The sequence below is a fragment of the Medicago truncatula genome, chromosome 4, assembly GCF_003473485.1.
Source record: "Medicago truncatula cultivar Jemalong A17 chromosome 4, MtrunA17r5.0-ANR, whole genome shotgun sequence".
Classification (NCBI taxonomy): domain Eukaryota; kingdom Viridiplantae; phylum Streptophyta; class Magnoliopsida; order Fabales; family Fabaceae; genus Medicago; species Medicago truncatula.
This window is the reverse complement of record NC_053045.1, coordinates 49,768,158-49,791,512: the sequence shown is the minus strand read 5'-3', so window position 1 is coordinate 49,791,512 and position 23,355 is coordinate 49,768,158. Positions and strand designations below refer to the sequence as shown.

Below are 23,355 nucleotides of genomic sequence, written 5' to 3'. Positions count from 1 at the left end.
ATATATTTATGCTTGTGCAAAAATTCAGTATCACGTGGTACCAACATCTCGTGTTGCAAACTATTTCAGCAAGGGTATACAACTCTCTATTTACCACGTCACAATATTTTTGGCCTGAGAAATGACGTCAAGGACAAAGAATATAGAGGAATTTTAAATTCACGGACTTAAATTAGTTTCCGCTCATAATTCATATTACTGCACCAAAAAAACTATTTATCAAAATATATAGTACTATCTGTTTCAAATATCGAAATAATTTCACTTTATTATGCTGGATGTCTCAAGATTAATTAAGGTCCATTATTCCTTGAATTGTGCCAATTTGATTTCTACATAAGTGAGTCATTATTTGAATTTAAAAAAATTATAGAAACATTCCATCAAATAATTAAAATTAGAAATTAGAAATTCATTCAAGACTTGAACTAGAAATTACAGTTACAAAATACAACTGCATTTGCAGTAAATGATGAGTTACTACTTAATTACCAAGTAACAAACAACACTTCATCAGTCATCAATCATAATATAAAAAAAAAAAAAAAAAACAATTAACAAACACAATTAATCAAGAGTAACACTTAATTAAGAGCACTGGAAATCGGTGGGTGGAGTCTTCTCACAAGCATTAAGGATCAAACTTAGTGAAATAGGAATATTAATGTCAATTCCAAGAATGTTAGCTTTGATGGCAGTGCAAAGACAAACTGCAACTTCAAGATCAACTAGCCCTTCTAAAATAGAGCAACATGGATGTTCTGGTGGTGACCCAATCACTGCACCAATTGGTCCATTAAGCAAATTAGCACACACTCCTAATTTGAGTGCATCTCTTGGACAACTCTTAGTGGAAGGACTAGGGTTTGGGTAAGGGAATGGATTTGGATTAGGGTTAGGTTTTGGACAAAAAAAACAACCATTTGCCATTGCAAAGAAAAGCATATTGATGATGGAAAAGAGAACAAGAGTTGAAGATTTAGAAGAATTCATAATTAATTAGTAATAAAATATATGAAGATTGAAATGGCTAATTAAAACTGTAATTGTGTGAAGGAGGAGTGACTGATGCTGTTATTTATAGTGTAAAAAGGTAATTGTATTTTATGATGGTAACAAAAAACATGTGAACTAACCAAGCTGTCTTGGGTTTTAACTGGTAGTGAAAACGAATCACATAAAAGAATAAAATATTCCCACTTTCCAATAGTAAATATTATTTGTTTAATTGATTATGATATGAACCAATTGGCATGTGAGTATAGCACTCCCGTGAACTTCATAGTACATGATATGATGTGCGAGGAACGACCTGTTAATTGATTCTCATACCTTTGATATCTCATATTTTATATTCAACATATAGTAGTATAGTACTATCCCTAAAAAAAAAATATAGTAGTATAGTACTATCCCTAAAAAAATAGTAGTATAGTACTACAATACTGCTAAGAACAATTTATTGTAAAATAAAAGTATTTTTAAGTTTAAAGTTTGTATTAGACTAGTCTCTTTAATTTTTTTTAGTTTTAAACTGATTTTATGTTAGTAAAAATGTGTATCTTGTTCTTTAAAATATAAAATATATGTCAATGTTTATTTTTCATAAAACTCAGTTAAAAAAAAATTATTTGGATGATTTTTTTATAAAAAATATTTTATTTGGATGTTTATTGCTAAGCTAAGTTGATAGGTTAAAATTTATTTCAATATTAGAATTCATAATTGTACCAAAATCGATCGGTTATTTGATTTATAATATTGTTGATGACATACTCATATGTGAAATTAAGTTTGAATTGAAAAATATTAAAAGTAAAATTTATATAAATAAATAATCATGTTTAGGCATAAAAAATAAAAATCACGACAAGACAACTTTCTCTCTCATACACACCCACACTTACATGGAAGTAATATGGTTACAAAAACTAAGCTTTTGAGAATTGAACAATATATGTACCAAGGAATGCTAGCAACACATATTGTTCAACACACTCTATTTGATTGGTTAAAATTCACATGAGTTCCACTAAATTAAGCGATGACATATAAATTTGGTGGAACCCATGTAAATTTTAATCAATCAAAGAGAGTGTGTTGAAAAATATGTGTTAAAATGTATGTTGCTAACATTTCTCATATCTCATATGTAATACTCTAAATTATATGGGTCATACTCATACCACAAATTTTTTGTTAAGGAAATAAAAAATAATAGTTTTGTATTCAAAACAACAACTTTTAAAAAGTTAAATTCATTATTTTTCATCAAAATACACAAACCGACTTAGCCATCTTCCTCCTCAATCCAAAACTTCTTTTCACCATGTAACCTGCTTAGATGGTGGTGCGATGGGTTTCTTGCTCCGCACCACCGACGCTTCCTCTCCTTCTTTACGCTTTAGCCTTGTTACCGTCAGATCCGCGATTTGGTGTTCTTCACATCAGATCTTGTGCTTGGGTCGTTGTTTGCTTTTCTGTTTCGAGGTGGCGGCGCTAGGAGGCTGTGGTTCGTGAAGGTGGTCGGCAGCGGCACCATTGTTCTGCCTTGCTTTCTCACTTTATCCGGTTGGTGGTTGCGGATTCCTTGGTGGTGGGTCGTTGCTGAACCGTTTTTGGCTTCTTCTTCTTCACCTTTGGACGGTCTTGGAGCTCTGGTTGGTTTCAGATCTGTTGAGATCTGCAGTGTCCATGGTTGTTGCTCCGCTGTCACCACGCCGGAGTGTTTGGAAGCTGCTTTTGTTTCGTGTTTTTTTTTTTGTTTTGTGTTGTGTTTTTTTATGTTATTTCGTTGCTGATCATAGACTGGTGGGATTGGATTTGATTTTTTTGCTGTTGAGTGTTTTCGTAAACCCTCAAGGGTTTGGTGTGTTCTAAAACCCGAAAGGGTCTGGTGGTTCGTTTAACCTGAAAGGGTCTTGTTACTGACGTATTGGACTCATCCCTCGATCTGAGTTCTTATGCGTTGTTTGGCTCGAAAGAGCCTTTTAGCTTGTTGTTGATCAGGGAGCTATTGACACTTGGATTTTGTTACCGTGTTGGCGGTCGATCCATTCGTCATTTTTATACTCTAAGTGTCTGGTGCGGAGGTTCACTTTTCATTCTTTTTTTGTAACCTTGTTTTGCGCCCATACGCGGGTTCGCTGGATTGCGCCCGTAGAGTTGATCCACTTGGACTGATTTTTCAAGTTGTATTCCCGTTTGGGTTTTCATTGGTCATGTCTCATGCCCCCCCCCCCCCCCCCCCCCCTCGTTTTATTTTTTTATTTACTATTTGGCCTAAAAAAAAAAAAATTGTACTTTTGTTAAAAAGAGTATAATTTTATTTTATACTTTTAACCAATATCATGAAGCCGTTTTTTTAGCATTTTCTTAATTATATACACAAATTTTAAAATGATTTAAGCCGTGTAACTTTTTCATAATATAAATTTTTTTTGGTTAGATTTCATAATATAAATTTGAACGTTGGATTGTAAATTTATATTGGTTAAAAAATAGTTTTTACTGTTTTTTTATTTGTACAAAAAAAAGTGTTTTTACATATCTTAACCAATATCATTTTTTTTTTTGAGAGAATCTTAACCAATATCATATATAAAATGCTCTTTTAACCAAATATTTCTTTGTTTGACTAAGTCAGAACTTAGAATCTAAATAATAATCTGTTATACTCTTTCATTTAGAATTTATGAAATCATATTCATTAATGTTAATTTAAGTTATTATTATTAAGCATGAGCAAGTGTGCACATTCTATTAATTGAAATTGTTTAGTGATATGGTTATATGACAAACCCTTGTTATTAGTAATAAAAAAAAAAGTTGGGATAATTTTTCTTGCTTTTCTTCATTCGTCATACCTCATGGGATAATTTAAACTGTTATTACAAACAAAAAATGATTGGCTGCCCAATTGGTTGAAGGAAACAAAATATAGCAGATTGTCAATAACAGAATACAGTAATTATTAATTAATCATAATAGAATATGAGGGCTAACAAACTATTCTGTGACTCAACAACATGACTCATCTTCTAATTCTTCAAGCAACAGCCGAAGGCCTTCTAGTAATCCTTCTGACAAGAAATTAAATCAACCAATTGGTTTTTTTTTTTTTTTTTTTCCTTTTCCTCTAAAAAAACCATAGCTCTTTTTTTTTACAAGAAATCAACAACAGCTCTTAATCGCTTGAATGATAAAGTTGAATTTGTTCTTTAAACTAAGTGAGATGTCTCTCTTAGAGAACCATTCCTTTTTATGAAGACAATTTTAAGTGAATGGATGTTAATATACATCTTAGGGCTCCTAACACTTATAAAATGATTTACAAAGGGAATCAAGTTCTTTGTACTTGAGTTTTCTTTTCAATTTTATTACTTCATCCGTTAGTTGATTTTAGTAAAAAAAAAAGTTTCAATTTTGCGTAAATATTCCAATTTTTCTATCACAAAATTTTCATTCTAACTATCGTTCTCTTCTAAAGTAAGAGTAATTTTGTAAAAATATTAATGTCTATCGCAAAAAGGTTAAAGTATTAGAGTACGCTATGCTTAACAAAGCAATGGCATGTTTATATATGCTTGTCAATTTTTTTGTTTTGTTTAGATGATGATAATCATCATAATAATAATAAAATTATGTCTCGTTTTTGAGAGGATAATAATACGTCTCTTGAGGAACTATTATTTGCTATATATGGGGTGTCACGATTTTTTCTATAGGTTAATGTTTCTGAAAAATGGGATTGAAATAGAAAAAGGAATAATTTACAAAGACTTTAATGAAAATGCATTGACAATCACACTGTCTTTCAATTATAATCGCTGGTTTATGAAAAATATTTGAATTTTATCATATCTAATATTAAAATTCATTTTGTCAAAAAAAAATATTAAAATTCATGTGGGTAATGATTTTTTTTTTTACAAAAATAAACGATAATTATTCATTCAAATTGATAGAGTACATCAATACACTACAAATTCAAAGTCGTTAAAAACAAAGAGAATGAATCTCCGAACAAACTCACAGCATCTATGTTAATATATAACTAACAGAGTACTTATGCCTACAAATGTGACTATATTCAAGTCTTCGGAATACTCATGTCTCTAGATCTACAACGTTGACGACGCCAAAATCATTGATTGAATATCCACTTGCTAAAAGCTAACATTTTAACCTGAATCAAATAAACATCGAAATAAAATTGAAAATCATAAACATATCGCACAAAGACGAGAAATCATAAACATATTACCGAGGGAAGTTTTTTTGTCACCAATCCGCCATTAATGTGTATTACTGAAGGATTTGTTTTGAGGGATTAATTCCGATAATAATAACCAAAATTGAAAGAAGGTTAAATGACTAAATATAGGCAATCTTTTGTTTTTTGGGCAGAAAACAAAGACAAACTCAAGTCTTAATTTCGTAATTAATTAATTATGTAGATTTGTGTTCACACAAATTATTTTAAGATCGAGATCTTCAGCCAGATGTTTAAGAGCTGATTAAAAGTACAGATGGAGCCCATTTTTGTTAAACGATGCCCGTGACTCTAATTTGTCCATACTTCAGCTTTTTTTTTTTTTTGAGGGAGTTTTGTCCATACTTCATAAAATGATTACCATTATCATCAATCATATTATAAGAAAAATGGATACCAAAACGCGTTGAAAACTTTTATTTGCTTTTAAAAGTAAGGAAAAAGTAATTAGCACTCAAGGTCACATGCTAATCTGAAAAAATGGATCTATTTTAAGATAAATGTCAAGTCAATAATAATTGACATGTCTAGAAAGGGTTAAAAGGAATATAACGTGAATGGGTTAGATGAATGAAAATGAGTGGGGTAGGTTCTCATAAGTGTTATAATGTATTTGATTTGATTTGATATCCCGTGGTTATATCAGAATGACTTGTGATCCAATACACTAAATTTTTGTTAAATAAAGGTACATCATCCATATTTTAATATACTCGTCGTGATATCAAATATATAGATAATATCCGTCTCTATACATTCATGGTTTGGAAAAATCCGTCTCTACATTCATGGTTTGGAAAAATAATTGTAGTTTGATTTATATCTACATTTAGAGTAACTTTAATATTTATGCACGTATCTATATCGTATCTATTATCCGTATTTTTTTTTTGTTTTAAAAAAAGATAATATAAAATATATTAACCAAAGATTAGTCTCTACTATCCGTATTTTAACCAACATATATATCATTTTAACATAATAAAAATAATATTATAGTATTGATTATTTTTAGGGGGGAAAAATATGAAACATTTTTAGCATTGATTATTAAGATATAAACTAATATATTAAATTTAGTCAAAACATTTTAAATGAGTAGTAAGTTGTATTATGGAATATATTCTACTACTTGGTGGTCTATGTTTAAATTGTGCTTGTGCTATTGAAAAGCTTCAAATGCAAAAAAAAAAATCAATAAAATGAGTTGTGATGATGATATTGTTTTTTTTTTTTTTTTTTTTTTTATATATAAAAGTTTTCATGATATTGTTGTTACTTAAAAAAAATATGACATCGTTATTAAATCCATTAAACTATTGTTATGGCAGTGTGTTAAAACAAATTTAAAAACTTCAAGGTTAAGTTACATTAATGATGAACAAAATTTTATTACGTGTGTTTGATTTGAGTCTTTGAGAGTTGGAGTTTATCCATATTTAAATGAATTAACAAAATTAACCAAACTAAAACAAAGCATACCAAAGAACAAACTAATTTCACACCAAAATAAAACTTATTATATGGATACACACCAACTCTCAAACCAAACTCTAAAAAAACGTTATTTAATTTTTAATCTCTCATCTCTCAAGTATTACATATTTGTGCAATTCTGCTTCCATATTTTTAAACATATTAGTCTCTAATGTTCTCCCCTTAATTTTACTTCCATTTTTGCACACTTCATTTTAGTCTTCAAAATATTGTGATTTAGCAATTTTGTTTTTTTAGCTGCTTTTAAATTATGTAAAATCACAAGATTCGGGGACAAAAGTGAGAAACTAATCTAAAACCGAATAAACACAATATTTGGGAGAAATCGAGCGAGACGTGGTTGAAGTGCAATGTGGATGCCACGTTCCTTGAACGTAACCATATTACAACTTTTGCGTGTTGTGTTAGAGACTCTCGCAGACAATTTATTCGGGCTCAAACAAAATGACAGCTGGCAAATATGACAGTTTTGGAGGGGGATGCAGTAGCCTTACTCGAGACCCTTCATTTTGCGGATGCAAACAGATGGGACCGGGTTGTCTTCGAGTTCGATTCATCTACTCTAGTGCAAACGCTATCGTCTCCGGGCCATGGTGATTCGGAATCCTATGCTATTGTTTCTAGTATTATTTATCAGTTATCTTTACATTCCAATTTCGAGATGAAGTTTGTTAGGAGACAAGCGAACATGGTTCCTCATAGTTTAGATAGGGCGGCCTGTTCTTGGGCTAGTCACTATATTTTTTATTCTTATCTTTCTTGTATTGACATTGGTTGATTAATGATAATAGTTAACTTTGTTTAAAAAAAAAACAGAAGAGAATATAGAAACTATTAATGAGACCTATTTTATCGCATAAGGATAAAAGATGGGGCCACAATTGAAAAATAAAAACGGGTGCGCACAATAGGAACATTTCATGGGACTAAAAATACGATTAGCTCAAAAAAGTAGAACATACACACTATACACATTTAAATATTAGTTTTTCTTCTTCTTCTTCTTAATCTTACAATTTTTAAAATAAAATGGTGCTACAGTAATTCGGAGCTAGACCATAAGGTAAGTAAAAGTGTAAACCTTGTCAAAATATCATTAGAAATTTACAATCAAAATTTGATAGACTCTAGTTAAGTAGGCTTATCTGGTTTTTAATTTTTTTTCAACCCTTAAGATTTTGTGACGCAAACGACAACGAATTGGCGAGAACAAACAAACAACAAAGGTTATATAGCAACGACAACGAGAACCAACTAGATAGTACTAAAACTATAATAATATCACCAATATGCATAGTCATAAACATAGACTAACTGAGGATTTTGTGAAATGGTCGTGTTTTCATGTTATTATAAAGAAGTATTTAAATTTCTTATTGGTACAGAAATAAGTATTTATTTATTAAAGGTATATTTTTACATACTAAAATGTTCATTTTATGTGGGCTCCAAGCCTCCAATATCTATTTTTCTTTCCGTGTTTTCAGTTTTCACATTCATCAAACTGAGAAAGATCTTTTAGAAAACGAGTTTTCATCCTCAATTTTCCATTTTCACTGCACTTGGTGCCTTCCAAATGATACATATTAAAATTCAAAACTATCAACTCATGTCATGTGATACATATACATATCTGAATTATAAATGTGGATATTTCTCACAATCGTAATTTAAAGATTTACCCTCTACATTCAATATGTATCCTTTCTGTGGGAAACCATAATCTGTATTTATCTCTCTCAATAAAATAATCTGTTAATCCTTAATTTAGATTGTATGTGTGTATGAAAAGTGAATATAGTTCAAAACATTTATAATAGACACTTTAATGTAAGTTGCACATCAACACACAAGTATCCAAAACCTATTCTAAGGGTATATACTATACTATATACACTGCCAGCTAAAGCTCATTGTTTTTTTCCTTCTAACATGACTACATCATAAGCTTAACTTATCTCAACCACATTTAATTTTTTTAATACGGCTATTATTGCTTAGGGTTAGTTCCTACTCAACTCACCCCACTTGGCGTTCCAAAACACTATATAAACCCCCATTACCTCTAAATCATATTCACAACCACTCTTCTTCTCTTAATTAAGCTCTAATAGCAACTTAGCTAGTACAAGAATAATTTAATTAAGATGGCTTCCAAAACTTGTTCCTCCCTTGCTATTTTCCTCACAATCAACCTCCTCTTTTTTTCACTTGTTTCAGCTTGTGGTTCCTATTCATGCAACCCTACTCCAAACCCAACCCCAAAACCAAAGCCAAGGCCAAACCCAAACCCTAACCCTAACCCAACCCCTTCAAGTGGCACATGCCCACGTGATGCTCTCAAACTTGGTGTATGTGCCAATGTCCTAAGTGGGTTGTTGAATTTAACTTTGGGTAAACCACCAGTAACCCCTTGTTGCTCACTCCTAAATGGCCTTGTTGATCTCGAGGCTGCAGCATGCCTTTGCACTGCCCTTAAAGCTAACATTTTGGGCATTAATCTCAACCTTCCAATTTCACTAAGCTTGCTTCTCAATGTTTGCTCAAGGAAAGTCCCACATGATTTTCAATGTGCTTAAATGTGCATATGGCGTACACACAAAAAATAATATCATATCAATGTATGGTTGTGCTATTTGTCGTTTTTTGTTGGTTTTTTTAATTCCTTTGATGAGTGTTTGATTCTTGTACGTGCATGGATGGTTATTAACGGCTCGTTATATAATCTTTCCATCCAAAATTTATTTTGTCTTGTAAGAATATTACAAAAAATAAAATCTCTATGCTTGCTTATATATGTATATCGCAAGAAATCTAATATTGTGAAGTGGTGTGATTTATTTGATTGACAAATTAATTATAAAATATTTGTGTGTTATATATCTCATTGAAATATGTCAATTATCTTATTGTTTTTTTTCTTCAAGAAATTAAGAGGAAAGAGGAAAATGGAAATCAAGAAATTAAAGAAAAGAGGAAAAATTGTACCATAAAAAAAGAGGAAAAGAAAACCAGGCGGGTGCATGAAACAGTAAATAAGGTCTTTGACTTAATTACATCATGTAAAAACACAATCAAATTAATGTCCCAAGCCAAAATATAATAGGAGTAATAAATAGACCAAGGGAAATGCTAATTGGTCGTGTTGACATGGAAACCTTTGAAATAGAGAGCCATGGTGTCAGTGGTGGAGCCAGAAAAAAATGTTAGGATGGGCCACTAAAATTAACTTTTGAAAAATTGTTTAAAGTTTCGCAAATTAGACCTATAATTGAATTATTTAAATTTTTCGGGTGGGCCACTACACCAATTTGCGAGAATTGGGATCAACCGAAACCTAAAACCGACATAAAATTGTATAAAATCTCGCAAAATAGACCTATAATTGAATTATTTAAAAGTTTTGGGTGGGCCACTACACCACTTTGCAGGAATTTGGATCAACCAAAACATAAAACCGACATAAAATTGCATAAAATCTTGCAAAATAGACATATAATCGTTAATTTTTTAATTTTTTCGGCCCACCCCAACCCATGAAGGGCTCTGCCACTGCATGGTGTATAACTAGAGATACACTATTAATTAATAGTATTTCAGAGATTATCTCATCTTTATAGGGATATGTCTTTCCAAGACAAAAGAAATGAATATGATTTGAAATGTTCATTGTATAGTGATGAACTCCAATGATTTTAAGACGTTTTTAATCATTTAAAAATGATATATTTAATACATTAAAAATTTAAAAAGTAATTTTCTCTATATAAAACTTAAAAGCTATTTTCATTTTTGAATCTTTAATAAATACCATATGACATTTGTTAGTAAGACCCATAAACTAAAACTCACACTATATATTATATATTGACACCAAGACAATGAAAAGGTTGCATATACCATTGATAGAAAGTCATAATTGAAACCTTTAACCTATGATTCAATCATTTCCTACGTGAGAAGTATATAGGTATCCAAGAATCTGACTTACATTGTTTTCTTTTTGACGTTAATCACATGGTTTTGTGATTTCTCGCACGTCCACAAGTGGACGGAAATGTCATTGTAATAAAAGAGTATTGAATCCATATGAACTTGTGAATTTTTAGGTTGTCTTTTTTTTCTTTCTTTCTAAATATGCAACTAAAAAATGTTTTTAGATTTTTGCAAGATGAATGATTGAAGATTGATTTAAAATATGCAAATGATTGAAAACATCTCGAAATCATTGGAGTTCATCACTACGATAAACATTTCAAATCTTATTTATTTCATTTGTCTTGAGAAGACAAATCTAAGGATGAGATAATATCTTAAGTAGAGTTGTTAAAACGGGCGGCCCGATCCGTTTAGGGCCGGCCTTAATGGGCTTCGGGCTTTATCGGGCCGAACCAAAAAGCCCGGTTGAAAAACGAGCTTGAAATATACCACCTGAGCCCGGCCCTACACGGGCCGGCCCGTATTAAAAATTATTTATAGCCTAGAATTAGATACGTTATGGTTATAGATATTTATATATTCGATCTTTAAAATTATAAATAACTAAGTACAGAATTATTTAAAAAATATATCTAATTATATGATTTTTTTTGTTATGCGGGTTAGCGGGTTACCCTCGACCCGTTCGGGCTAGCCCTAACGGGTAGCGGGCTTTTTAGGACCGGATTAAAAAGTCCTATTAATATTCGGGTTCAATATTTAAGATCCAAACCTTATATTTAATCGGGATAAACGGGCCGACCCATACGGCTCGGCCCGTTTTGACAACTCTAATCTTAAGTATTAATTAATCTATCTCTAGTTATAAAAGAAGTTCCTCGTAGACAAGGCTCCCTATTCTCAAGGTTTCCATGTCAACACGACCCATTAAGCCTGATCAGCCATTTCATCCCAAAAGTTCCTATCATGTTCTCATGTTTCAAAACCATTGCCTAGCCTTATATTTCAACCAACCATTTTCGTTTTTTAGTTTATCGGTAGTTGCTTAATTTTTCTCTTAGGCACACTAAGATTATATTAGTTTTTGAATTCACTTAACAAAATAAAAGAATGAGATTATGAAAAAGTTGTCATATGACTACTTTCCATGATCTCAAGATAAAGAAGACTACTTAGTCATCATCATAGTGATAAGCTTACCTAAATAAAATAAAATAAAAACAAGAAACGTTATTGAATAAAAAATGCAAAGTTACAATAGTTATATGGTGAAGAGTGGTACCAAATCAAGGCAAACTAATCTTATTTATAGCCTAGGCTCTACCGAACTTGTGTATTACTCATTGATTACAAGGCTTATGAATGTCATATACATATGATCATCCAAGTGCTCAAAGAAAAACAACAATTGCATTCCATAGGCTATTACAACCGTAACCTAGGGTTACAGACAACTATAATAGCCACTGCTATTATATCCTTGATCTTTTGGCTTCCTTGAGTGATTGGTGACAATTCTTGTCATTATTTTCCATCATTCTTGTATTGAAAAGGTTTTCCATCATCATCACTTCAGGCTTGGTCAACAAGACTTCAATATTTGAAGGGTAAATGGTTAGAACGAATTATATATTGGGATACTATATAAAGTCTTCTTATATAGGGAGGTGCAGGTTGTCGATATTTTGGCGTTTGTAGCCGTTTGGTCAATGATTACGGAAGGTGGAATATGTAATCGTTGAGCGTTATGGAATGTCAATGTTGGAAGCAGTTACAATTATGTGGTTTGAGTCATTGCCCCGTATTTCTAAGTGCATCCCCTCGTGGAGAGAGGGTGTGTGAAGAAGTATCGGTCCAATGCATAATGAAGCATGCTTGTTGGGCCTAGGACTTCAAGCATAGGCTTTTGAGGACTCCAAAACAGCATCCACCCAAGTCGTCATTCTTGGAGTAAAGAATGATGACTTCGAGAAATTTGATATTCTATGTAATGACAAAGATCATGCTTATGGAGATTTTTATGTTGTATGCACTTCGAGGAGTTTTTAGTTCGTAGGGAATTGAGTTGTAAGCTTGTGATGAGCTCGTGGATCGCAAGGAATCTTAAACGTTTAAGGATGTAGGATAGCACCATGCTTGTATGATACTTAAAATTTGTGTAATAATTTTAAGTTTGGGATGGATGCGTTGTAGATTGGTAGGAACTTGAAAAATATGTTGCTTGAAGAGAGATGGTGGTTCGTAAAGAACTTGATAGTATTATATTGTTTACGCTCATGGGAATCAATTTGTCTTAAGGACGATGTCTGCGAAGAACTGAGTAGTTCGAAAAGAACTTTACTTGCGGGGAGCTAACGGGGTTAACTTAAGAATGGTGCTCACAGAGAGGTTTCCTTTCTGCTCGTTAGTGGATAGTGTCCGTGTTGTAAAATGAGTGTGTGTTATTTCCTCACAAAAGACCTGGTCATCTTTCAATCTCAACATTCAATGTAAGCATCTTAGAGATGAGATTGAGGGGTTGTTGGTTGTCATGTGTAAAGACTAGTAATGTACTTGATTACTTAGGTCATTGAGTGGTTTATCAGTGTTAGCTTTTTTGGGAAATATATTAGTCGTAAGATTGTTCTTATCGTTTGGGTGTCTGATGGACTCTTCGCTAAACTATCGAATTGGTCAGATGCTTTGATATGGACCATTGTTTCGTTTCAATATTGTGGGATCTCTAATTGAACGGTTGATCGAATAATTGACCCATGGGCTTTCAAACGTTTTAGAGGGGGAAGTATAAAAGGTTTTGGTAATTCTTTAAAACACTTTTTACTCTCATCTCCAAATTTTGTTGTCTCTTCTGATTCATGAAGCTCTTGCAGCCACATCGATTTAATGATTATAATGAGTCATGCATTGAGAGACTATATAAAATCTTCATATCTATGGAGGTGCCAGTTGTCGATATTTTGCCGTTCAAAGTCGTTGGTCGACAATTACGGATGACAAAATCCATAATCGTCGAGCGTTATCGAATGACAATGCAGAATTGAGCTTGTTTGTTGTGCCTATGACTACCAACATAGGCATTTGAGCTGTCAAGAACATTATGGTACAATTCCACCAATTGAAAATACAAAATTTTTGCCTCTACCTTCCCAAGTAATTAACGACACCCAAGATAATTTCTTAATGCTATCTAATTTAAGGCCGCAATAGTAAGCACCAGCTTTGGTCCAAATTGTGCACTACAGATAAAATCTAATTTCATCAATCTCCTCGTGAGAATAATTGATCGATCTCAAACAGTGAAACATGATGCGTATATTCACAAAAGCTGGTTTGGGAAGTTCAGGCTAGGTTGTCTTTATTTTGTTATGCAATTCTACAAGATAGAATACGGTGAAAACTCGGGGGTCATAATCACATGATGGAAATTGAATGAAGTGAAGGTTAACAGTAATCCAGCTAGTGTGCTATCAATTCATGGTTGATGTCTTAGTTTCCTAGTTAGGTTTGGTTTGGTTTGGTTTGATAACACCAATTTTCTATCTGTTTTCTCTTTTGTCCGAGGAAACTACCCTTTTGAAACGAGCCTATGAGACGTCAAGAACATGTGTAATTAGAGTTTCACATCATCCATTTGAAAATAAGTATAGACAAGCACTTTTATGAAAACAAAAGAATCTTTCCATGTTTAACCAAGAAACAAACAAATCATGCAAAAGACAAGGAGGTATAGGGATGATATTTTAGTATTTTTTATTTATTTATCCGACATATTGAATAGATCTTCGTTTTGGATTAAGGTCTTGTTTATCCTCCCTTTAGACTTAGTTATAGAGATAATATTCTAGTATTATTTTTTTATCGGACATATTGAATAGATCTTCGTTTTGGATTAAGGTCTTGTTTATGGATTTATTCTCCCTAATTAGTCAGGGTCGTCTTAAATAAGTCCATGTTCTAATCATACAAATTGATCTCCTAATAAAAAGAAGGATAAATAACTCAAAATGAATCATCTTTTATTTAAATACTTTATACACTCGATTTCAAATTAAGAAATTATTTTAGTGTATTTATTTAAAAAGTTAAAGATTTCAGTTTTCAAAGCATTGCATAATGCATACACATATTTTTATTTATATATAAAACTTTATTATTATTTTAAACTCATAAAGAGTGTCTTTATGGCTCTCGCTCATTAACATTTCTTTTTAAATTATAAATGGTTAAATATGTTTTGATTATTATAAATATTCTTATTGTTTCTTTTAGTCTCTTTAAAAAAATTCTTCGACTTTTAGTCCTCTAAAAATCTTCCGCCCACACTTTTGGTTCTTCTTTTTTTCCTTTTAGTTTCCAAAAAGCTTCAGTCAACACGTTTGGTTTTGCTTTTAAGTCATATCTTCTGTGCCCTTTATAGAATATCTCCAAAAAAAATAGAATTTTATAACAAAACATGAATTAAATATGAATTTTTAAAATCCAAAAACATAAAAATTTATGTTTAATTCATCGTAAATTTGTTAAAAAAAATTAAACTTTGGCAAGAGAGAATTGTATAATGTACTAATTACACATGATTGCGAAAAAATTCAAATTTTCGAATGATACACATGAATTAATTTAAAACAGAACCAAAAGTGGTGATAAAAACTTTTGAAAAATTAATAGTCAAGGAAATTTTTTAGAGGAGCTGAAACATTTATAGGGCCAAAAATATATTTATACCAATTATAAATAACATAAAAAATTTGTAAATAACATAATAATATCAAAAGGAGTCATCTATCTAAATCAATTATTTTAGACTCAAGAGCTTTCGGATTTATTGGATCAAATATATATCATCACATTCGTCATTAACAATATATATCCTCAATATTATCATCTTCATTATCAAGTGAATTATTAAAAAAACATGAATATTTTCGTATCATGTTATGATAATCCGTATTTTTATTTTTATTTTAAAGTATTTTCTATTCTCTAGCTCTCCTCCTTTGTGTTTCTTTAGTTTTTACTTAGACTTGTTCATCTCTCAATTGTTGACATGAACTACAAATTACACACTTTTTTTTTTTTGAAGGAGAATTACACACGTTTTAGTTCCTAAGCCCAGAGTAGATAATTAAATGTTTGGTAATAAGCCCAAATTATACATTTGCCTCTAGCAAATGTATGTTGACTACTCAGTGTTCACTCTAATATGGAATATAAACAATAAAAAAAAAATTAAAATATAAAGATAAAAAAAAATAAAAAATTAACCTCTATTATTTTTATGTTATGTTATTATTCTCTAATTACTTTTTAATTAATTTGGATTTCATTTTTCAATTCTATTTCTATGTTGCAAGTTCACATGAGCTGTAATTTAAAAAAATACAACTATTTTTTAATGAATGTAAAAGTAGTATTTTTGCTTATATATTAATACAATTTATAATTTAGACTTCATTAGACAAAAATTACAATTTAAGATATAGCCAATTGTTCCTTGTGGCCTCCATCGGTGAACTTCGAGGATTTTAAGAACAAGTTATTAATCTTCTTAGCATTGAAGTTGAGTGTAATAAGTAGAGTTTTCATAGAAGAACATGTTCTTAAGCTAAAAATTGGTAAATTTGGAACCTGGAAAATTTGGAACTTGTTAAAGTAAAATAAAAGCGCAACTTTTATTTAATGACAAATACTAGTAATTACATGTTAGATTAATATTTATTATTTACTAATTCCTTCGGGTTTAAATCTAAGTTCTTTAATTTCTTCAACGTTAACTCAATGAGTCATTCAACCCTCTAAAAACACAACTATTATTCCTACATCGGAGTAAATATTCTTAGATGGCAACCTTGGAGCCATTACAACAACTAACGAGTATTAACCATATTGTTTTTAATCCCATTGCATTAGAGATGCTTGTGTCAAATCTGAAACTGTAAACATGCATATTGTACAGGAAAATTATATTAATTTTCTCATCTTTTACAACCACTTTCTCATGTTTTCCTTGGATATGGATTCAATCAGATGCACCGGACAACACAGCAAAATTTAGGCCAGTCTAGTTATGTTAAAACTGAAATGGTAGTTTACAAAAGCTTGTAAGTGGTTGACTATTTTAATTTTAACAAAAAAAAAAAAAAAAAAAAAAAAGACAGATTGATAGGAGGAGATATATAATACACTAACTAGAAAGCATAACTCAGTTGACATGGATATTGTATAGTATATGTAGAGGCGAGGGTTCAAACTCTGAACACCCCACATTATATTACATCAACACCAAAACTCTAATTAGAAGAGAAAATTACACATAATTTAGTAGAGTAATTAACTAGAAATAAACTTTAACTTAATTAGCCATGAGCTTTAGAGAGGTGGACAAACAAAACCAGGAGGAGGAGTCTTCCCACAAGTGATTAAAACTTGAAGAGCAAGTGGAAGAAAAATATTAAGATTAAGAACCTTAGCCCTAATAGCAGTACAAAGACAAATTGCAGCTTCAAGATCAACCAATCCTTGTATAACAGGACAACACACATTCTTAAGAGGGTTTCCAATTACAACATGAACAACTCCTCCAAGAACATCCAAACAAAGTCCAAGCTTGAGTGCATCAATTGGACAAGTCCTTGGACTCGGAGGAGGAAAAACAGGAGGGGTTGTTGGCGGTGGATATATGATCGTCGGAGGTGGTTGCAGTGGTGGTGTGACGATAATGGGTGGCACAACAACCACTGGAGGAGGTAACACTATTGGCCTTCCTCCTCCTCCGCCGTGATGTGGTGGATGTTTTGGTTTTGGATGGCTCGGTGGTTTGTGGTAAGGTGGTGGATTTGGCTGAGTGCATGGACCACATGCATGTATCATTGGTGTTATGAAATTCAACATCAATATTTTAAAGATGAAGAATAGAGCTTTTGATTTTGATAATGACATGGTGAATGGTGTGAACCTGACACACACTTTCGTTGTTTTTCTTTGATTTTGGTACTACACTGATATACTAGTATGCTGCTTATATAGTTCAAGCTTGTGAAAACAATGAAGCGGTGACGGTTTTGAATATGAGCATTTTTATTTTTATTTTGAATATGAGTATTTATATTTATACACATTTTCCTTTTATACTTCCATTCAAAATTTCATTTTTTTTTTTTCATCTTTCTCTTCTTACCACTCTACCTATGACATTATTGTTTTAAGAGAAATGTTGTGCCCTAAGAGCACTAGATAAAAAATTTAAAGTGAAAGTTTTATCATGAAAGTTGTATAGTCAACACATTATAACATTAAAAAATAACTTTCTTGATATAAAATTTATCATTTGTTTCATTTTCTGAATTTTTAACAAATATTTTAAAAACACTTGTTGGTAAGACCTTTGTTTTAAAATTGCCTCTATAAGATTCGATCTAAGTATATTGAAATTACAATGCTAAACTCTAACCTCTTATAAAGGTGTATACACTCCTATAGAGTCCTAATTGAACATTTTTCTTTTGATTTATCACCTTAATTTTATGGTGGAAACTCCTTAACTTGGAGTTGTTAATGTTTACGTCCAATATTCAATTATTATGATATATCATCATTTTTATATTTAATCATTTCAAAATGAATTTAAACTTTGAAATAATTTTGTACCAACACCTGACAAAATTCCAAATTATCGAACAAGAAAAAAATATCTAATTTATTCATAATGGAAAAGCTAATATCAAATTTTCAACTTAGTAACATATCCCTAGGCTTCTAAATGGCAGAGATATAATTAGAGATTTTGGAGTTTTGTTAGTGGATTTCTGATTTCGAGAGTGAACCCGTGACTCTTCTTCAGAACAATCCGTGAAAATACTTGCATGGTGTTCTGAAACTAGCTGAACAAGGTGTAATAATATCAAAGTGTTAAATAAGTTTTTCTTCCTTATAAATATGGAAAATGTTACATAGACACCATTTATTCTCATACACCTTTGTACACCTCATGCATTAGGAAGAGAGAAGAAGAGAGAAAAGAGAAAGTGTGCTTGTGCGGGGTCCATGTGACTACGTGTCAGATTTTTGTGTGGGTGTTAAAGGATATCTATGTATCATTACTAATATAGCAAATTTTGATTTTAGTCTTTAAAAAATAAAATAGAATGTTTTTAAAAAATAAAATAGGATGTTTTCATCCTTATAAAAAAAAATTATTTTGTTTTTGATCCTTAATGACCAAGTTATGTTCATATGAATCTCAAGATTATAACACTTTTATGATCAAGATGTATCCATTTTATATTTGTTTATTATGTTCAATTTTTATATATTTATATTATGTTAAAAAGATGACAAAGTTATATCCATTAGGGATCAAAACTAAAACAAAAAAATTTATGAGGATAAAAACATCTCATTTTATCTTTTAAGGATTAAAATCAAAATTTGATATATTTATGAGGATGAAAAACTTATTTAACCCTAACATGAATGATTTCGTTTGCACTGTATCCATTGGTTTTTTTTTCACATAATTGCAATATTCTGCTTTTGACACATCACGATTCCTTTTTGACACGTTAATGAGAATGAAAGAAACGTATAAGCCAAGAGGAGACATGAGTGTTTGGACAATATAAACAAGAGAAATGTCATTGTAGATGTTGAAATAACTTTGCTCTATAAACAATGTTACATTGTATTAGATGTTGCTTACACAAGAAACCATAGTTTTTGTTTAAAGGGTGAAAATAGTTAGCGTCGAGTTAAGCTTTCGAGTCATCAAAAAATTCAATGCTCAAGTATAATTTATTACCTCTCGTGAGCTTGTTTTCAAGTTTGAACTTGGCCATTCTGAAAATCTGCTATGGACAGTAAACCTACTTAAAGCCAAGTTCATATTAACATAGTCAAATAAAGTAATCGGAAATATATTTTAAAATACTAACGAGCTAATTAATAAATAAATGAGATTAAACAATATTTTAAGATTTAACACGATATTTAGAGAGTATGATTTTATTGTTTAAAAAAAAGAGAGTATGATTTTATATGACAAAAGATACCCATTCAATTTTCTTTTGTATGGTTTAGGTTAGGTCAAAAACCTTATTTATTTTCAACTAAATACATAATCCCATGAATTGCTTTCTACTATGCTCGACCTCTTTTCTTGAAACACAATGGCCTCACTTTTCAAAGAGCAGTCATAATTGAACAATTATTTAAGATAATTTTTGTGATAACTTCTTTTTTGTCTTTTTTTATTGGTAAAAATAATCGAGAGAGAAAAAAAAGAATAATAACATAATATGAGTATTAGAGATAAAGTTGACACAAGTTGTACAAATATATTATTTCTCCTTATCAAATCTATCGGAAAGATATTTGGATGAGACATTCATTCTTAGTTTCTACACTTCCTTTGAAACACTCCAAAATAAAAATTTCATTTCAAAGATTTATTGATATTGTGGTGAACACCCTAACGAGTGAAATTATCCTTGTGATCCTTAAAATTAGTAATTAGAGGATTAAAAAGCCTTGAGGTAAGAGAAAATATTTTTTTCTAATCCACTCATGTGCACGAATCGTGAAGTCGCATATGCAGAGTTTTCGTATTTTGTGGCATCCGCAGAAAGTTTCTTGTTACGAATTCCACATGCACAAATTTAGTGTTTCTCTAAGCCCTTTGTTAAGTGACTTCGCATGCGCAAAATCGAAGATCTACATGAATCAAAATTTAGTTTTATGAAGTTCTACGATAGATTCAACCCTATTCTCTCAGACAAAGTTTGGAATTCGACTTGAGAAAGTTTGAAATTCGACTCGAGAATTAACTTATTGAACTTAATACATGAACCAAATGAGTTGAAAATTAAGTTTGTTAACTAAATGAGCTGAACTTAAACTATATATATAGTTCGATTCGTTTGGTTCATTTGTGTGTGTATGTGGCAAGCGTGGTGCGTGTCAAAATTACATGTGCTAGTTTTAGCGCACTTTCTTGTATTATTGTTTTTAGTTTTTTGTAGCTTGTTTTTCTATATTTATTTGTATATTTATGCATGCATAAAATTTGTATTTGTGTCTATCATTTAAACAATATATGTTTGTGTAAGGCTCATTTACCCCCACTATTTTTGGATAGTTGAGCTGAAGTTTTGAATTCGTCCTCTTTGGTTGATTGGTCCCGTTTAACTCTTTAAAAAATATAATGGACGCGGGATGGGTCGATTCGTTTAGCCTACTATTTTTAAGTTGATTGATGACTTACTAGAAAAAATATGTAGTTGATTTATTTAGAAACTTATTTTATGCTTTTGGGTTTATTTTGGTTGGTGGATTTATTTTGAGATTTGTTTTATATTGGTGGATTTTTAATTTTATTTTAAGACTTAATGTTGTTGGATTTATAGTAGTGGCATTGTTGTTATTAATTATGTCGTTGATTTTTTTTAGTTTGTTTGTTAATTCAAGTTAATCAAGTGATATAATCATACTTAGTTGGTTAATCACATTAGAGATTTAGTTTTTTATGGATTAGTTACAAATTTCCTAAAATATAGTTTATATTTGTTAGGGTTTGTTACTTATAGCTTATATTTGAAGTGAGTCTTGGAGTAAATCTTAAAGATTTTCTTAATATATATTAAATATGTCATTATGAGTTAATTCAACTGTCAATATCGAAATTGTTAATCTTGACATGTTATATGGTTACCCATATTCAACCATGAAATTCACTTTTTGTATGTATGAGTTTTCAGGTGGTGTTTATTATTTCTTTTACATATTATTTACAAAACAAATGCTAAATCTTTTTGTCATTGTATAGCTCATAAACTTCACAAAAACTAGTGGCGAATATTGTTTTTCTTTTGCAGGTAAACCGAAAGTTCTTTTCCTAACAAACAAAGAAGTTAATTCTAAAAAGGAGTACAAGGCATATAATAGGCCAAAAGACACCCCAATTTAGATTGTATAGAGACAACAATCTAGAGAATCAACACACCATAGAATTTTCGCTTAATCATAGAAATTTTATTAATACAAGAAATTTCACTTAGATGGAATACAAATTACTTGTCACTATAGTGAGACCATGAATAAGAAGACAAAGATGCTTCAATTTCAAACCATCACAATAATAATGATAATAATAAATAATAACAATCAAGTATGAACGAAATGTTCATAGGCAAAAACAAATAGCAAGTGCTAGAGAGAATATACCAAAAAGTACAAAATCCACACACCACATGAAGAATAAAAAATATATTGTGACACAACCATATTAAGTAGCAGTGTCTATTTAAGCGCACACGAAACCCTTTGGAACTCCCTTTCCACAATAGTTAAGTACCAAGCTCAAATTAATTGGAAGATTAAGGTTAATGCCTAAGACATTAGCCTTAAGAGCAGTGCAAAGGCACACAGCAGCTTCAAGATTAGCAAGACCATCAATGAGAGAGCAGCATGGTGTCTTTGGTGGCTTACCAAGCTCAACATTAATCAAACCCAATACATCAGCACACACACCAAACTTGATTGTGTCTCTAGGGCATGTTGGGTTTTTGGAGGAAGGTGGATGATGAGGGTGTGAGTGGCCGTGATCTTTGTGAGGTGGTGGGGGACATGGAACATATGTGGAGCTTACCACAGTGAAAAATATGATGTTGAGGCAAAGGAGCATAGCAACCTTGGAAGCCATTTGGATTAATGATTAAGATTAAGGTGCTAATACTCTTAGTTTGATTTGGTGTGTGAGTGAGTGATGATGTTTGAGAGAATAAGAGGGGATTTTATAGGGAAGGATTGGTGAATTTGTTGATTATAATAACTGGTTTATTTGGAGGCCCATGTGAGTTACTGAGGGAGCCCATTGAGTGGAAACTTGATTAGTCATCAGCACAAGCTGGCATATCAACATGGATGAGGAAATATGCTCTTCATTTGAGGGAGTACGAATATATATTTTATGGTTAAGTTTGGAACTATCTGCTATATAAATTGCAATTTGTGATTTGTGATTTGTCATTTTGTGATCATATCAACTCAATGAAATCATTTCATACGTATAAGTTGTTGTCAAGTAATTTTCATTAGTTTGATTAATTGAAACTAAATCAATGATAAGGATATTTCAAGAATTTGATTTAACAGTAAAAAGACAAACATTAGATCTAAAGTAGTTTTTTGAGCCCTAAGATCTTAAGACCTTCCTTGGACCTTAGATTGGGGAATTATTCATCAAATAAATTCTTATTATAAAAGAAATGATAGAGAAGAAATATGTTGAAATAATAAGTTTGGAGAAAGGCTAACATATGCCTTTAATGTTAAGGATCCACAAATTGGAAATTGTGTCGATTTATTTATTAAAATGTTGAAAATTAAAAAAAAATCACAATAAATGTACTTTTTTTAGGGATTCTCAATAAATACTTCTTATTTGTGTGGGAATAGGTTAGGCCGAGCTATGCTTTGTAAGGCTTGAGCCTGGCCTGCCAAATTTGTTGAAGGCATAAGTCTGGCATGCTGTCTGTCATATGCTTACTTTTAAGGTCTGAGTCTGGCTTTCTAAAAGTCTGATACGACATGCTAGCCTGTTTAAAGACCTATTTCATATGAACATCTTTAAAAACAATGCGATCTAAGTT

The 23,355-nt window shown here is 31.1% G+C and overlaps 4 protein-coding genes across 4 annotated transcripts; 1 reads left to right on the top strand and 3 right to left on the bottom strand.

The window, feature by feature from the left end:
- Positions 1–388: 388 nt before the first annotated feature.
- On the bottom strand, positions 389–1,067 carry LOC11407919 (14 kDa proline-rich protein DC2.15). The gene has a single exon (XM_003608698.4). The coding sequence runs from the start codon at positions 991–993 to the stop codon at positions 589–591; it is 405 nt and encodes a 134-aa protein (XP_003608746.1). The 5' UTR covers positions 994–1,067; the 3' UTR covers positions 389–588.
- Positions 1,068–8,836: 7,769 nt separating this feature from the next.
- Positions 8,837–9,654, top strand: LOC11426343 (14 kDa proline-rich protein DC2.15). Its single transcript, XM_003608695.4, has one exon. The coding sequence runs from the start codon at positions 8,920–8,922 to the stop codon at positions 9,349–9,351; it is 432 nt and encodes a 143-aa protein (XP_003608743.1). The 5' UTR covers positions 8,837–8,919; the 3' UTR covers positions 9,352–9,654.
- A 7,216-nt stretch (positions 9,655–16,870) lies between these two features.
- Positions 16,871–17,742, bottom strand: LOC11426342 (36.4 kDa proline-rich protein). The gene has a single exon (XM_003608694.3). The coding sequence runs from the start codon at positions 17,648–17,650 to the stop codon at positions 17,081–17,083; it is 570 nt and encodes a 189-aa protein (XP_003608742.1). The 5' UTR covers positions 17,651–17,742; the 3' UTR covers positions 16,871–17,080.
- A 3,949-nt stretch (positions 17,743–21,691) lies between these two features.
- On the bottom strand, positions 21,692–22,590 carry LOC11410680 (14 kDa proline-rich protein DC2.15). The gene has a single exon (XM_003608693.3). It carries the CDS (start codon positions 22,404–22,406, stop codon positions 22,008–22,010), a length of 399 nt encoding a protein of 132 aa, XP_003608741.1. The 5' UTR covers positions 22,407–22,590; the 3' UTR covers positions 21,692–22,007.
- Between the last annotated feature and the right edge of the window lie 765 nt (positions 22,591–23,355).